This window comes from Mustela erminea, chromosome 9, assembly GCF_009829155.1.
Source record: "Mustela erminea isolate mMusErm1 chromosome 9, mMusErm1.Pri, whole genome shotgun sequence".
NCBI lineage: Eukaryota > Metazoa > Chordata > Mammalia > Carnivora > Mustelidae > Mustela > Mustela erminea.
Genome location: NC_045622.1, coordinates 37,048,537 through 37,064,710, shown reverse-complemented (window position 1 = coordinate 37,064,710; position 16,174 = coordinate 37,048,537). Strand labels below are relative to the sequence as shown.

Below are 16,174 nucleotides of genomic sequence, written 5' to 3'. Positions count from 1 at the left end.
AGCTTTAAAAAATGGAACAGAAACCTACAGGCTAGAGAAAGCCCCTGGGCCCATTTGCTCTGGTCTGTCTGGTAGGATCAGAGTCTGTGAGTACAGCTCATGTGCTGAGCTGTTGTTCCAGTTAATGGATGTGGTTCTGGGTAAAGCATTCAGGTACCCCACACTTTGCACCCAGCTCTGTGTTTAAAATTTGTGGTCGCTGGAAAACTTGAGGGCAATGTCCGTTCCAGGAGATGCAGTAATGGGGGGAAATCATTCTCTTCTAAAGGCAGAACCTCAAAACATGCACGTCATGCTATTTAGAGGAGATAATAGACCTGTGTTCAAAGGGAAGAAATCCAAAACATCCATATCCTTACTCGTGAGCAGTCCAAATAACACAACTGCTTTATTTCCTATCTTCCAGACCCAGATGGAAAGAAGGGGCTGAAAATGAGCTTGACTTTCACTCACAGGTTTCTGGTAGCACTTTATTTTGGTTAGCCCTTTAAGGTTGATAAAAGCCTTTCTTAGGTAGTAGCTAATTTGCTTCTGGGGCCCTCAGTGGAACAGACAGTCCGTCCTCTGTGAGCTACCACTGAGTAGCTAAGAGGAACTGGACAATTCATTCCACCTCCCAGAAGCTGCGTTGTCTCCCCTCTAACATCAAGATAAGGTGCATGAGGATTCGGGGTGGAGGAATTTGGACGGTGATCATCCTTGGCGGTAGGATCTGGAGGGTCGACATCATCCCCGTAAGAGAGGGAGCGAGAGCATGAGGACAGAGTGGGACTGTGCTGTGTGGTCCGCACACCCTCTGTACACGGTCTGCCCCATTCCCGCCTCAAGATGCATTATTTATCTTGCTTCTCAGAAACATGGAAACGGCCAGCCACCAGGCATGCCGGAGTATAACGCCCCAGCCCTCATGGAACTCGTGAGGGAGAAGGAGGAGCGCATCCTGGCCCTGGAGGCCGACATGACCAAATGGGAGCAGAAGTACCTGGAGGAGAGTACCATCCGGCACTTCGCCATGAACGCCGCGGCCACTGCAGCGGCTGAGAGGTAAGGTCAGCCCACGGTGCATCTGATGCAGCGGGTAGGGAGCTGCAGGGTCCCCGGGAGGGGTGCTGTGCTCTCTTGCCCACGCATGTGTGTCATGGGCCTGAGGAGATTTCGTCCTTGTTAAACATGGGCCTGACTGGACAATGGGGCCACCTCCGACCCTCAACCTGGGTCAGGTCCCACCTTCCCCAGGGGCCCAGCAGGAACTGTTAGTAGCCTCATCGTGCAGGCGAAGAAGCGAGGCTCTGTGGGGTGTGCTGGTGGATCCCCAGTCACACTCGCCAGGAGCTGTGGGGCCACATGTTCCCTGGGGTCTGATATGACCCAAAGCCTGGTTTCTTTTGCTTTGAAACTGTTGCTGTTGTCAGTTATTCCCTCTGCTGCTTTGCTTCCTTTCTGTGGACTTCCACACAACCACTTCCTCCCCTTTGAAAATGAGTTTAGGGGCGCCTGGGGTCTCAAGTCAGTTGAGTGTCTGCCTTCGGCTCTGGTCATGATCCTGGGGTCCTGGGATCGAGTCCCCGGTCAGGCTCTCTGATCAGTAGGAGTTTGCTTCTCCCTCTGCCCCTCCCCCTGCTCGTGATCTCTCTCTCACAATCTCTCTCCAATAAATAGAATCTTTTAAAAATAAAAATGAGCTCCAAATGCTTGATAATCGACAAAGGAATGCTGGTAAAGCATCCTCTTGTCTGAATGAGGGAGTGCTCTTCCCCAACTGCTGGGGACTACCTGCACATGGTCTTGTCCCCTCCCCACACCCCGACTTGAGGGGCCGTGCGTCCCACCGTCAGGGCTCCCGCTGCCTCCCTGCCCCCTGCATTGGCTGTGGGCCCATAGATTCCATGGGCATTTCTTTCACAGTTGTTTGTGATTTATCACAGTTTAGGGTCATTTCAGGTGGGGGAGACTCTCAAATCTCAGAGGAATGTCCCCGAAACTGGGCTTACTGGGGGCTGTTGTTGAGCCTTTTGGGAGGGTGGGACCCGAACCAGGTGAGGAGTAAACACAGGATGCAGCTCCATCATGTAGTTGGTGCCACGTTTTAGGGGCCATGTTATAGGCCTGTTGGGGTGGAGGGCATGGGGGTACTCTGTAAGGTCTCGAGGGCTCTCACCTTCATTACTCAGGCAGAGAGGAGCCCCCAGCAATGGTCCCTCCAGGGGCTCCCCCCAGGAACTTGGAGCAAGAGCAGTGCCAACCCATGTGGGCACAGGTGTGTCCTCTGGGCGCCACAACGCGCTCTCACACCTGGAGAGACCCTGCGGACTCTTGTGGAGAATGACCCCCGGGGGTCGGTTCCTAGTGCTCGGCTGTGAATGTCTGCGTGAGGGCAAACAGCCCACAGTAGCCCCTCTGAGGGAGGCCCGGGAGCAGGCACAGACCCCGGAGAGGTGTGTCGCGTGGCGGAGCCCCAGAGTGACGGCGGGAGAGCTGGAGGGAATTGGGGCCTCCAGTTCCTGCCCAGGGTGAGAAGAGTGAAGCCTGGATTTCTACAGAGCTGCAAGGTATTGCTTTTCAGCTTTCTGTTCTCTGAGGTGGTAACTCACCTCTGTCTCGAGGAGGAGCCCAGACGGTCATCCAGTTACTAAAGCCTTTGGCCTTCCTCGCCCTTTTGGGTCTAATGCCCCGCTGTCCGCGATGGCCCTGGGAGTCGCTGGCTCCGTGGGGTTGTTAGTGGAGGGAACACTGCACAGGCAGGCAGGGCCTCCCCACCCCCACCCCTGCAGGCTTCTTCCTCTGCTGCTGACTGTGGGCGTGTGATTACACATAAATCTTCCTGAGTGTCCCCGAGTTCCTTCAAAAAATCACCTGATTCCTGAAACAGAAATGGTAATTCTTGGCTGGTTAGGTCAGAGAACCATTGTAGCCCACCGGCTGAGGACAGGAGAGCCCCGGCAGCAGTGTAAATGTGTTACCTTGGAAACGGACTTGGGGTCCTTTGTGTGTCGTGGCCATCTCCACTCCCCGTGCTTTCTGAGATTAAATGTGTCTTTGGATCCTGGGCCCCGAGAGGACAAACAGGACTGGGATGTCAGACCAGAAGTCGGGGAATGAAAGGTCTGAGGCGTGAGACACCTGTGGTGGGCACCGGTCAGAGCCCACGTTCAGCCACTCACCTGTGCTAGGCCCCGCCTTGCTCGTCTTCCTCCAGGCAAGGCACACTGCTCTGTTACCCACAAAGAATGGGAGTCCTGTGGGATTTCCCCAGCCCTGCAGCTCTCCTGTTCCCAGTTTGGAGTCTCAGATGCACAGGTAGATCAAGGCCCTTCCACCAATGCGCCTGGCCCCCCTTCTTTGTTTCCGCATGTGTAAATTGGGCATCTAATAATTCTGTGGGAACTCCCTTCCCCTTCCTGACCACTCCTTCCCACCATCTGGGGGAAAGTCCATGAGATGAGGCCAGGGGTCAGTCTGATCTCCAATTTTAATTTTCAAAGAAAACCTCTAATTTTGCACTGCTTTTCTTTTGATAGAGAGGGAGAAAGGGGAAATGAAGAATTTTTGAGAAAGGTCAAAATTCTCAGCTCTTGTCTAGATGCTCCGTGGCCATGTATGAACTGGTAAAAATGGCCAGCCATTCGGTTTGTAACTTTACACACACTGTTGCATGCTTCGTGTTTATAAGCAGTGATTTTTAAAGGAATGGTTTTTGTCTACCGAACGCTTCCACCATCTTGGTGCCTTTCGGCACCGTTGATCAGAATTTTGAGGGGTTGGGCCTTTTTTATGGTTTTGAACCTTTTTACAGATCCCAATGCAGTGTAGTTAATGTTTTTGAGAGCGGCGTGTGTGATTTTACCTCCTGAGGTGTTTTGATCTAATTCTTCCTGCTATCCTTACGTGGCAGCATAAATACGAATTTTTTTTTAAAGATTTTATTTATTTATTTATTTGATAGACAGAGATCACAAGTAGGTAGAGAGACAGGCAGAGAGACAGGAGGAAGCAGGCTCCCTGCTGAGCAGAGAGCCTGATGTAGGGCTCAATCCCAAGACCCTGAGATCATGACCTGAGCCGAAGGCAGAGGCTTAACCCTCTGAGCCACGCAGGCGCCCCCCAAATATGAATTTTTTAATTGGTGTCTGGCCTTGCGTGATTTTTCCAAAAGTTAATTGGTTGACAGTGTTTTCTTCAGCCACTGATTTCTGTGGTGGTGATTTTGGGGCACTGTAGGGTGAATTCATGACCTGCAGAATTGGCCTCAGAATTCTGCCTACGCAACAATACAGCAAAAACCTCCACCACCTCTTCCAAAGCATTCTTTTGGCTGTCTGTGTGTTTAAAGCATTTGCTTCTTTTCTATGTTAGTTGGCCTTGTGCTTTATTTTCTGCTGCATTTCACACAAATATACTTGCATGCACCCACTTTGTTGGTTTATTTTATCTTTGTGCCTTTTGCTGAGGCCTTCTTCATAAAGACACGGGAAGTGGGGCTCCTGCCTTCAGTTCAGGTCATGATCCCAGGGTCCTGCAGTCACACCCCGCATCAGGCTCCCTGCTTAGTGGGGTGTCAGCGTCTCCCTCTGCCCCTCCCCCTGCTCGTGCTCTCTCTCTCTCTCTCTCTCAAGTGAATAAATAAATTTAAAAAGACACAGGAAGCTCTAGCAGTGCAGCGTGATGGTTCAGGGCATGGACCAAAATATCTGGATTTGAATCTGCCCCACCTTCGCTAACTGGGTGTTCTCACAAAGTCGCCTCGCCTATTTGTTCATCGGTACAATGAGGAGAAGGCCAACTACCCAGGTTGCTGTGAGGGCTGTGTGAGAGGCCCTGTGTAGCGTGTCTTACTTACCCTGTCTCTGGCGTAAAGGAAAAGCTCATTTGTTGATAGCTGTCATTAGAGTGATAAAAGAAGGAGTTCTCTTTGCTCTTCTTGAGTGTTCTAGAAAAACGCTATTAAGATTTTAAATATGATTGCAGCATTGGAATATGAAGTTCAAGAGATGTGAGATCTTTGGCTAGACCATTTATCAATTTGGCATTCACTGGTCCGAGACACTAGGGCACCTTAGAATTGGAGATACACCTAGATCACTTAGATGGCACCATTCTCTTCTTTTTACCAGTCATCATTAACTAGGAGTGATTAAATTATCTAAAGCAGCAGAGGAGTAGTTAGCTTCGACCAGGCACCTGCTTCCAGCCACCCTGCACCATGTCTGCCACTCCCTCCACTTCAGCTCCTTGACTGGACTTTCCAGGGACAGTTGTGTGTCTCCATCTCTCTGCCCCGCCACCCGGCATGGCTGTCACACAGGGGCTCATGAAGCTGGCCGTGAGCTAGCCTGCAGGCTCGAGGGAAGATTTTGCCTGAGCCTCGCTGTCCGAGAGGCCCAGTGTGTGTTTCCAAGTATTTGCCGAGTCTCCGTTTCACTGTAAAATACTGGAATTGCTGCTAGGTGGGTGAGAAATCGAAATAGAACGTTGACTCTGATTGAGAAAGGATAAGTATGGAGGACAGGCATGAAGACACAAGTACAATGACAACAGCTTCCCTCTGTCATAGGGGTACAGTAGGGGTCCCACAGGAAAACGGGGAATTTTGATCTTTGGATTTCATTTTGTTTCCCCAGCACTGTCCTCATTCTGTCAAGTCTAGGGGGAGAGCTGGCTAGGATTTCAGAGGGGGAGAGGGGTTGAAGAGATACTGTCTTGTGGTGCCCTCAGATACCTCCCCAGGAGGATAAGCGTCATTGTCTGTGTGTCCTGTGTTCCCAGGGACACCACGATCATCAACCACTCGAGGAATGGCAGCTACGGCGAGAGCTCGCTCGAGGCCCACATCTGGCAAGACGAGGAGGAGGTGGCACAGGCCACCAGGAGGTGTCAGGACATGGAGTACACGTAAGGGACCGCCATGTGCTTGTGGCCACTCTCCTCAAGTACCCTACAGAGCCCACCTGTCCCTCCCTGCTCTGAACAGCTGATGGGCTCAACCACATACCCCCAAGTCTGGAAGGGAACCCAAGTGCTTTCTGATTCTCATTTTGGGCCATGAGGGGGATGAAAACCTCTTTTCCCAGGGAACCCGTCTGTCTTGTATTTCTCTGTTCTCGGAAAATGGGGGCATTGACCTTTGTGGAAAGCCAGCCCTGTGTGAGGCTTCAGAGTGGTTGAGTTTCCTGACTGCCCCTCCGGCCCCCATCCCCAGGGACCCAAGATCCTCTGACTTGGTCCATGAGTGCACCGTAGTTCAGGAGGTCCCTGCTGGGAGGCTGCAGCCATTCTGCGCGTATGTCCTTGGGGTCCCAGGAGAGGCCAGAGAAGGTGTGCCCTTCTGATCTGCTACGGAAGTTCTGTTTTGTATAATTTGCAGATTGTAAATGTTTGAGGACTCACGCTGCACATAACTCTTCCTCTGAATTATAATTCAAGTCTCTGGGGCAGCCCAAGAAAAATGGTTCAGGTTTTTCTCGCCAAATAGCTTCTGTTAATGGCCGTTTGATTTTGTCTTGTTACATAGCATTAAGAATCTCCATGCCAAAATCATAGAGAAGGATGCCATGATTAAGGTCCTTCAGCAGCGGTCCCGTAAAGACACCGGGAAGACAGACTCCTCCAGCCTGCGTCCCGCCCGCTCCGTCCCGTCCATTGCTGCGGCCACGGGGACCCACTCCCGCCAGACCTCGCTTACCAGCAGCCAGCTGGCCGAGGAGAAGAAGGAGGAGAAGCCCTGGAAGGGGAGCATAGGTGAGCCCCACGCCTCCTCCAGACCAGGATCGGAAAAGCAAGAGCTACACAGATGTGGAGAGGCGAGCCCACCTGGTCGGAAACTCTGACTGCGAAGAGTGTTTGTTTTCGAACCCGGGTCTGTGGGAGACCCTCCATGACCGTGGAAAGGGTTCTGACACTTTGGCGGTCCCCAGCTCTGCCATTCATGAGATGCAGAAATGTCAGAGTATCTCTGCGTCTGTTGACCCATCTGTGGATGGCGAGGATAATTGGTCACGCTTTAGTTGTGGAAATTAGACGAGATATATGGAAGCAAAGCTAGACTACAAGAGTAGCTACCAGCCCTGGGTTGATTCACGTCACAGTCATTGTCATTATTGCTGAAAGTCGAAGTCACTCTCACAGGAGAAAATGGGAAAATCCCAGAGAGGTCAGGCTCTGGACTTGGCTGCACTTCTGCATCTGTGTCTGGAAAAGCAAGGTCCTGCTTTCTGCCAGGTGGCTGAGCTGAGGGCAAAACGAGAGAATGGGGAGAAAGTGCTTTGGAAGCCGTGCTGTCAAGCATAAGGGGTGGTGGGTGGTCGTTTTTGTTGGGTGGTGGTTGCAGAGGTGAGCTCTGCCGATGGGGTCTTCCTCAACCTCAATGGGTTTGCTGGGCCCGGGCAGCCCTGCTGAGGGGGCTGCCGGAGCCTGGAGCGGAAGCAGGCAGCGTGCCCAGACACCCGTCTTGCTCTCTCTTCCCTTGAGCTCCAGCGGCTCCCAGGCTCTGGCCCTTCTTTGATGCCTTTCCCTGGGTCAGAGTGTGTTTTGTTTATCTGTGGAGCTGAGAGCCGTCTTCCTCCGCACAGAACCCCAGAGGAGCCTGGCCGCTTTGTGCCAAAGGGAAGAAGGGCTTCCAGAGTGGACCAGCCAGTGTTGGGGGATCAAAGGCGCGGCCAGAGTCTCTGGTTGCCATCCCTTAACAGGTCCCTTCAGCAGCCTCTGCCCACCACGGGAATGCACTTCAAAGAGGACATGTGCAGATGGCAGCTGGGGTCATCAGAGACCCTCCCAAAGGCCCGTAGCTCCATCCCCTGGTTAGAGAGCCCGGGGAGTAGTGCTCAGGCCGGTCTGGTACAGGAGTGGGAAGTGTGCTGGGCCATGATGGGTCACTCCCTGCTGCAGGCGGTGTGTGACATCCAGCCAGGCAGGCGAGCCACCGCTGTCTGGGGCTCTCCCCGCTAGCATTTGGCATATCTGAAGCAGGCCCGGGAGACCGAGGACCTGTCCACAGGAAGGGTTGCTGTGTTCTCTGCTCTGGTGTTCTCCTCATGATTGTGACTGTCCACGCGTCACAAAAAACCAAAGGGGACTCCCTGAGGGGCTGAGCGGAGGGACACATTCGCAGTTCCCAAATTGTCTCCACTGCCTCTTGCTTCCTGGGCTCCGGAAGGAGGGAGGGGTGACCGTGTGTACGTCCTGGATGGCCTGGGGCTCCCCGTCAGGCTGACTGTCTGGTGACCTCATTCCATCAGAGCATCCTTGTCAGGCCATGGAGGTTCAACAGGCAGGGTGCAGGGATCCAGGAGCACTGGCTGGACTTGGTGTCGGGCACAGACACATCTGAATCCCGTTTCTGTGGCTTCTTAGCTGTGAGAGGTTCATTTCTCTGCATTCTCATTACCTTTGCCGTAAAACAGAAGATAAGGACAGGACCTGTGTCAGAGGAGCATTGTAAAGTAGAAAGTGAGCTGGTGTGTGAGGAGCAGGTCGCCGAAGACCCTTGTTCCTCGCAGTGCAGTGCAAAGACCCCCAGATCACCTGGGAGCTCCTTAAAGAAGCGGAGTCCCAGGCCCCACCCACGGAGTCACACGGCACTTGAACAGTGTGTCCAAGAAATGGATACACAGTTACACGTGACGGCCCTGCTTGTGAATGGGCACCTTGAAATCACCCTGGCCAGGATCCTCTCTGGATGGCTGGCTCGTTAAGCGAGCAGATACTTGATTGTGCTTACTACCACCTTTTCTGGGGGCTAGTGTTCTGGGATGCTGGCGCTTTCCGGCGTGCATGCCCTGTGTCACTGTTCAGAAATACAAATGTTATTTTCCTGGCCAGCACATCCCCTTTCCACCCCAGTGCCTGCCTAGGGCAGCAGGGAGGAGGAGCAGGGCTCAGTGACCCTGTCCAGAAGGCCAGCTGGCTCCCTGCTTCCTGGGGGCGTGGCTCGCCGCTGCAAGGGATCTGCTTTGGGGAATAAAGAGCACGACTTGGTGTTGCCCTGACTGCGAAGAGTGTTTGTTTTTGAACCCGGGTCTGTGGGAGACCCTCCATGACCGAGAGTGGGGCAGTCTTCTGGGCTGCTCTCAAGGCCCCTGGGCTCCATGTCTCAGATCCGGGAAGCCTTCCTTGTTTCTTCCACACACACGTGCTGCTCAAGGCTAGCCCTCCCTGGGCTGTCGGATAGCCTCGTCTCCAGAAAGCCCGGCAGGAATGCCCCCTCCCCTCGGCACGGGCTGTGAGGTCTCTTCTACTACCCTGGGCATGATTTTATCCTAGTGTTCATCATAATTCATCATTACCAGCTTACTTAAGAACTACTCTTCCAAAACAAACAAACAAACAAAAAACCCAGGGAGTTTTAGAGACGGGGCTCTAGGTCTTTCTTTCCTTTCCTTTTTTTTTTTTTTTTTTTTTTTAAGTCCCTCCGTGTTTGTCCTCTTATCAGGCGAATGATAAGTGCTTATAAAGGACGTGATAAATGAGTCAATGAATGAGGCTGTCCTCAGGCGAGAAGGAAATGAAATTTTTGTTTGTGTTTCTTCTGAGATTGGCATTAACATAGCTATCCTTGTGTCCTCAGGGTTGCTGCTAGGGAAGGACCACCATGAACACGCCTCCCCCGCCCTGGCCAGCAGTGCCCACGCAAAGACGGGCAGCAAGGACAGCAGCACCCAGACCGACAAGAGCACGGAGCTCTTCTGGCCCAGCATGGCCTCCCTGCCCACCCGTGGCCGGCTGAGCGTGACCCCTTCCAACAGCCCCATCCTGAAACACCCGGGGGCCAAAGGGACTGCGGAGAAACCGGGTATGGCTTCTTCCCTCCCTTTACTCTGAGAAAATCCAGAGAACTCTGACCAGAGAGGGAGCCTTTGGTTGGGACTGAGGGGGCAAGGGGGGGAAGGGTACCAGGAATGCCAATCATCTCCCACTTCATGGGGTTCTTTTTTTTTTTAATGACTATTTATTTGTCAGAGAGAGAGAGCATAAGCAGGGGAGCAGCAGCCAAAGGGAGAGGGAGAAGCAGGATCCCAGGAGCCTGGTGCGGGACTCAGTCCCAGGACCGACCTGAGCTGAAGGCAGCTGCTTAATGGACTGAGCCACCCAGGCATCCCCATGGGGGTTCTTCATAATTATGCTTACCCTGATGCACTTTATTCTTACGGGAACAAAATATGTATAGACACTTCGGTTTGCCTTTTAAACGAAGGTACCCTTTTAATGGATGCTTTGTAGTCAGCGCTTCCCCAGGGGTGTGAGAATTGACCCACTGCGGGGTGTTTGGGAATGAGAAGCCCCCCAGTTTGTGTGGGAACTAGTGCCAGGCACCAGGCACTTCAGAGTTACTGGGTATGCAGATATTGCCTTCGAGGGGTTCGCCCTTCAGGGATCCAGGTTTAGGGGCACCCTCTTGACTGAGGGGGAAGGCAGACTTGACTGCAGGGCAGGTAGACTTCTGGCACAACCCTCACACCAGCAAGAATGAGGTGCTTTAAAATATTTAGGAGACGACAGCCTGGGCGCAGTGGGCTTGCCGTGAGTCCAGAGCGTCCGGGGAAAGACCAGCTGTGCCTTTGGTTTAATCTGAGTTGTGGTTAGCCCTCCCGAGTTCTTTGGAGGAGGTGGGGCTCTCCGGGGCATAAATTAACCATTTCCTCCAAGGGGCTACTTGAGTGTCAGCCGTGAAAGTAGACAGGGAAACACAGCATTGTCATTTTTTGAACATTTAATTCTTTTTTTTTTTCTTTTAAGATTTTATTTATGGGGCACCTGGGTGGCTCAGTCAGTTAAGCATCTCCCTTCGGCTCAGGTCATGATCCCAGGGTCCAGGGATTAGGCCCCCCATTGGGCTCCCTGCTCAGTGGGGAGCCTGCTTCTCCATCTTCCTCCAGCCCTCCCCCATATGTGCTCTCTCTCTCTCTCTTTCTCAGTCAAATAAATAAAATCCTAAAAAATATTTTTAAAGTACAGATTATATTTATTTTATCAGAGAGTGAGCTAGTGCATGCACAAGCAGGGGGAGCAGCAGAGGGAGAGGAAGAAGCAGACTTTCCGCTGAGCAGAAAGCCAGATGTGGGGCTTGATCCCAGGACCCTGGGATTGTGACCTGAGCTGAAGGCAGATTCTAAACCAACTGAGCAACCCGGGTGTCCCTTGAACGTTTAATTCTTGAGACACACTTTTCCAAGGCAAGGAACATGTGAAAAGGACGTGGCTTGTAGGGGCAGGATTGGATGGTTTTGCAGAGAAGGAGAGTGGCTGCAAGGGGCTCTTCACACACATCCCTAGGGCCCTCTTCACACACTTACCTTCCCCATCACCACCTGGTTCTCTTATTCCTGTCTGAATCCCAGGGCCCGTCATTTCGCTCTTCTCCACAGTGGGGGGGTGGGGGGGCAGGTTCTGCGGCCTCCCCTGCTGAGGCTGGTGGTGAGCGCTGGGGTTGGAAGTGGTTCCCTGGGAGAGAGAGCCGTTTGGCCCTGTGCTCCTCTGTGAGATGGGCTGCTGATGTCCCCTTCTGTTTGGCAGAGAACCCTCTGGGCCACGGGAAGTCCCCTGACCACAAAGGCCGCGTCAGCAGCTTGCTCCACAAGCCCGAGTTCCCTGACGGGGAGATGATGGAGGTTCTCATCTAACGTCGGCGTCCTGCTCCTTCTTGGAGGGGCTCTTGACAAACGAGGAGGGCGGCCGAGAGGCAGAAGAAAGATTGAGAAAGTCGTGGATGGAAAATCAGGAAGGATCTGAACTGATGAAGATCTTAAATTAGCAAGAACGCTTTTTATAAACGTTTAAAAAGAAAATCAGGAGACCTACATGACTGAAGACGAGAACGCTATGGATTCGCGTCACGTATGGTGGAGGAGAAGATGCATGTAGGCTTGGAAACCGAGACGTCGCAGGAAGTGGGATTCTCACTGTGTAGAAAATGTATCTCTCGGGGAGGGTCTGTGTACACCTGCCCTCTGGCTATAAACACATAAACCTGAACGTGGATCTTCCGTGAAATACCCCCCCCTTCTCCTTGCCTCTTAGCATGTTTATTTTGGGGATCATTATTTTTTTTTTAAAAGAAGAACCTCCTAGAAATCTCTGAGAGCCTCTCTCGGCATCCTGTCATGTCACCTGTGCCATCAGGGTTTCCTGTGAATGTGTGTGGGGTTGGCAGCGAGAAGCTGTGTCCGCGTGATGGACACTTAGAAGGAGGTTCTCACCCAACTCCTTGCTTGGTTTGGATTTTGAGGAGACTGTGGGGCTTCTTAGATTTTCCGGATTCAGCAGGAAAAACCCGAAGCAGGAAGGGAGCGTTCTGATCTTGGTGCTCAAATTCCCTAACTGCTCTCAGTTTCATCTCTTCCTCTGCTTCATTCTTTCATTTTATTCTTCTTTGCTTTCCCTTCCTTTCCTTGTTACTACAACACGGCGGGATTCCTCAGGTCTGGGATTTGTTAGAGCAGAATCAGATTTCTGCTTCGCAGTGACCAGTGGGACAGAGCCGTGTGCTGGAGGCCTGGCCGCCTCCTCCCCCTTGGAGTCCCGGGGCTCAGTGTGACGGGGAACGAGGTGAGTGCCGGTGAGGCAGAAGACGCCACGGTCACTGTGACGTCCTGCGTTCAGATCGTGGCCCTGGCTCTTCTGTCTCACATCTTGCACAGAGCTCTGCCCTTCTGCCCCGTTGCTCTGTTGGGCTAATGGGACTTTCAGGACTGCCCTCCAGGAAGTGAATGACACTTGGGACAGCTTGCGTGACTGCCTAGAGTCCGAGCCTGTTCACCTCGCTCCCCACCCCTCGCACTCCTCTGGTTGCCGTGGACAACCGCGCAGATCTCCATGTTAGCATGTCAGTGTTTCTGTGCCACGAACTGGCTTTGTGACCTAATGGGCCAGTATATATATAGTCACAGGTTGCGAGGATTCGGTGTGGGGTAAGCTGACTAAAGCAGGACAGAGCATCATGTCAAAGAGCCAGGAGTGAAGGGGGTCGGGGGCCCCTGACTCCTCAGACACTGGCTTTCTTTACGAATCTGAAGGCTGCTGGATCAGGGGAGAGGAGACGCTAACCAGGCTGGCAGACGTTCTTGGGGATACTTTCCTCTCTCCAGGTCAGCTGGACCCTTCTGATCCCAAGCCCTTTGCTAAAGGGGAAAAAGACCTGGGTTGAGACTTTCTCAAGTCCCACCTATGTGGAGCCCTGGACACAACACTCCTCCGGGAATTTTGCTTGGGAGGCTTATTTTAGAGTTGGTCTTGGGGGTGTAAGGAGGGTGGAGCTGTAGCCTCCCCAGGTGGAAGTGGTGGAGGGAGGGCCGCAGCGTAAACCAGAGCGGGGAGGAAGACGGCCGTGGCCGTGGCCAGAGCAGGCGTGGCGTGACCGTGAGCAGGACTGCCTCTTCCCAAGCCCGGCTCTGTGGGGCTACTGAGCTCTGTGTGGTCTTGGCCTCCTCTGCTCCCATCAGGCCCGGGAAGCTGCAGTGGTTCTGGGAGCCAGGCCGCCTGCCTTGTGCTGGGGCTGTGTGAGTGTGGACGGTTGTGGGGATGGAGGGGGAGACCCCAGTCTCTGCTTCCCATCACTTTTTACAGGTGGTGAGGTTTAGGCGATGGGGACGCTTCCTCTTAAGGATGTTTTGACTCCTTAATTAATATCACAAATGGACCAGGAACAAATGCAAGTGTCTAGAGGTAGGAGGGCAAGTCTCCTCGGCCAGGCCCCACGGCCCACACCCGGGCCACCTCAAACATAGGCGGTCTCTCCTAGAAGTGGGTAAAAGTGGGAGCCACAGCCTGGTGTTCCTAAGCCTGGTCTCTCTGCTCCGGCACACCCTTTGCCTCCAGGCCTGGGGGCCGGCCTTGGTCGCTTCTTCAGCTTGGCTGTGATTGTCAGGACTTTTTTTCTTCTGACTTGCTAAGTCTCTCCCGTTAGAAAAGGGATCTCTAGCTTTCAGATGTGTTCTTTTCTGGGAGATTTCCTGCCACGCCAGCCCCCTCCCCCGGCCCCCGATGCTTTTCATGTTCGAAGCTTTCTGGAAGCCTCGTTTGCCCATAGGAGCAAGGGATCACAAACACTGAGCACCTGCTCTGCGTTGTGGGCCCTTTACAATCCTTTATCTCTTTGATTTGCAGAAAAAGAGCTACCAGTTGGTGCTGGCTGTAGGCAAGCAGGGTGGTGAGCATCTTTTCATGAGTCCTCGAGCCGCCTGGAGAGTAAGGGCTGCTTTAGTCTTATTTCACAGAGGAGGAAACGGGGGCTCCGGGAGGTTCAGTCCCTCCCCAAAGGCTCACGGCAGTGGCATCTGAACCACGGGCCTGAGAAGAGGGGAGCTGTGCCCCATCACAGGCTGGACTGCCACCGACACGGGTCACAGCCATCTTTCATGCCATGTCTCAGCCGGGTTTGGCCCCAGCTGTGATGTGCAGAGCGCACGCGCACGCACGCGCACCCAGCTGCCACACCTCTCGGGAACTAAGGAGGCGGACTTGAGCCCAGAACTCCTAGAACCGCCCATAAACACGAGGTACAGATGGAAGTCTCTGTGTTCCGTCATACGCAGGGCCACAAAATCCACTGAAAAAAACCCCTGTGCACTGCCCAGAGGCCTGGATGGCAGGATTCTGTGGTGTCTACGGACCCCTCGAGTCCCGTCTTGGTGTGAAGGGTAAAGGCTTTGCTTCATGTGAAGACCTGCTGGGGGCACTTGGCTTCCTCCCGGAACGGGTCTCCTGGCAGTTTCCGTGTGTTGACCGGGGTATCATATGGAAGGGATCCGCTGGATTCCGGAAGATCGTCGCAAAGCACGCGCAGAACCTTGTCTTAGCTGTTTCTTCTCTTGGCTTCTCTGCGGCCTGCCAGAGGCCAGTGGCCAGTGCCCGTGTGCTATCGGGCCCCTTCTAGGCAGGCCTGCAGGACAGGGCTGCCTCATCCCTCACAGGGCAGGACAGGGCTGCCTCATCCCTCACAGGGCAGGACAGGGCTGCCTCATTCCTCACAGGGTAGGACAGGGCTGCCTCATCCCTCGCAGGGCATTGGCTGGAGCGCACAGAGCGGTGGGGCCCTTCTCTCTTCCATCCTGTGGGGCCAGCTCTTGGGAGCACATCCTGGGTTTGACGGCACAGGGCTGGGGTCCAATAACCAGATAGCGGCTCCTTATGAATTCTGATCTTGGAACAGAGACCGCAAGGTTCTGTCGCTCAGGGGAGAGGCTGTCACGATGGCCGCTGCAGACGAGCTGGCCATCACTCCCCTTCTCCCCCCGCCCGGGTCGTCCTCAGCCCCCGGTGTTCTTCTGATGCCGCAGGCTGATGAGAAGACAAACCGGGTCCCCAGCAGCCTCGAGAGTCGCAGAGACGTCTGGGGAGGCCACGTTCCCAGGAGGCCATGAAGAATGGATCGGGGTTTTAAAAGGTTTCGAGGCAGGGAGCTCCACCCATTTTCCAAAACCAAAGTCCTGCTGCAGTCTGCCCTGGAGTTCGGGGAGTGTGCTGTGAGCTGCGGGTAAATTTGCCCTCCTGAACAAAGGGTCCCTTGGCCATGCTGAGCGGGAGCCCGTGGGTATCCTTAACCAGTAAGGCCGTCCCGTAGCCAGAGGGCATCCAGCCCTACGCTGGCTTCGCCCGAGGCAGCCCCGGCAGATGCTTTATAAATGTGGCTTTTCTTCTCTTCTTTCTGCTAATTAATCGATGTGTTTAAAATGTCTTCCTCCAATGAGAGGACTGTTTAATCAGCTTGCCGCTGAGGTCTGGCTCCACGGGGAGATGGGTGGAGTCATTAAGAAGCTTCCAGAAGCTGACAGTTGGGAACATGTAAAAGGTCAGCATTTCAGTAAATGGATTTCTTCTGGAACAAAGAAGCAAGTTTTTCTCTCCTCTTTTTAAGTAGGATATCCTTTTCTTGTTTAGTAATTTAATGATTTATAAAGACATGTGTGTATGTCCGTGCATACGTATGAGGCATGACTGCAAGGTTGTGCGTCGGGTTTCCTTGCTTGATATCCGGAATATCCATGTATTTCATCTCACCCCTTAAACGGTGACCCTTTGGGAGACTCTGTGCGGATGGCTGTCCCCAGGAGAAACTGTTTGCCCATGCCTCTGTGAGAATGGCCTCTAGGGCCTGGCCTGGCCTTGATTATCCTTATCAATGAGAAATCTTTCTCCTTTGAGGATGGATCTAAGTTTGGAAATCATCCCAGTTGAACAAATAACA

At 53.3% G+C, this 16,174-nt stretch overlaps 1 protein-coding gene across 10 annotated transcripts in view; it reads left to right on the top strand.

Moving 5' to 3' along the window:
- The window catches only part of AMOTL1 (angiomotin like 1), a 148,206-nt gene extending 135,090 nt beyond the window's left edge, over nt 1-13,116 (top strand). For all 10 annotated transcript variants that reach the window (XM_032356419.1, XM_032356422.1, XM_032356420.1 and 7 more), the window contains 5 exons: nt 854-1,044; nt 5,764-5,889; nt 6,509-6,735; nt 9,560-9,784; nt 11,506-13,116. In XM_032356419.1, the coding sequence (XP_032212310.1) occupies nt 854-1,044; nt 5,764-5,889; nt 6,509-6,735; nt 9,560-9,784; nt 11,506-11,612 (876 nt within the window). In that variant the 3' untranslated portion in view covers nt 11,613-13,116. The remainder of the gene's footprint in view (nt 1-853; nt 1,045-5,763; nt 5,890-6,508; nt 6,736-9,559; nt 9,785-11,505) is intronic.
- Nucleotides 13,117-16,174: the final 3,058 nt, after the last annotated feature.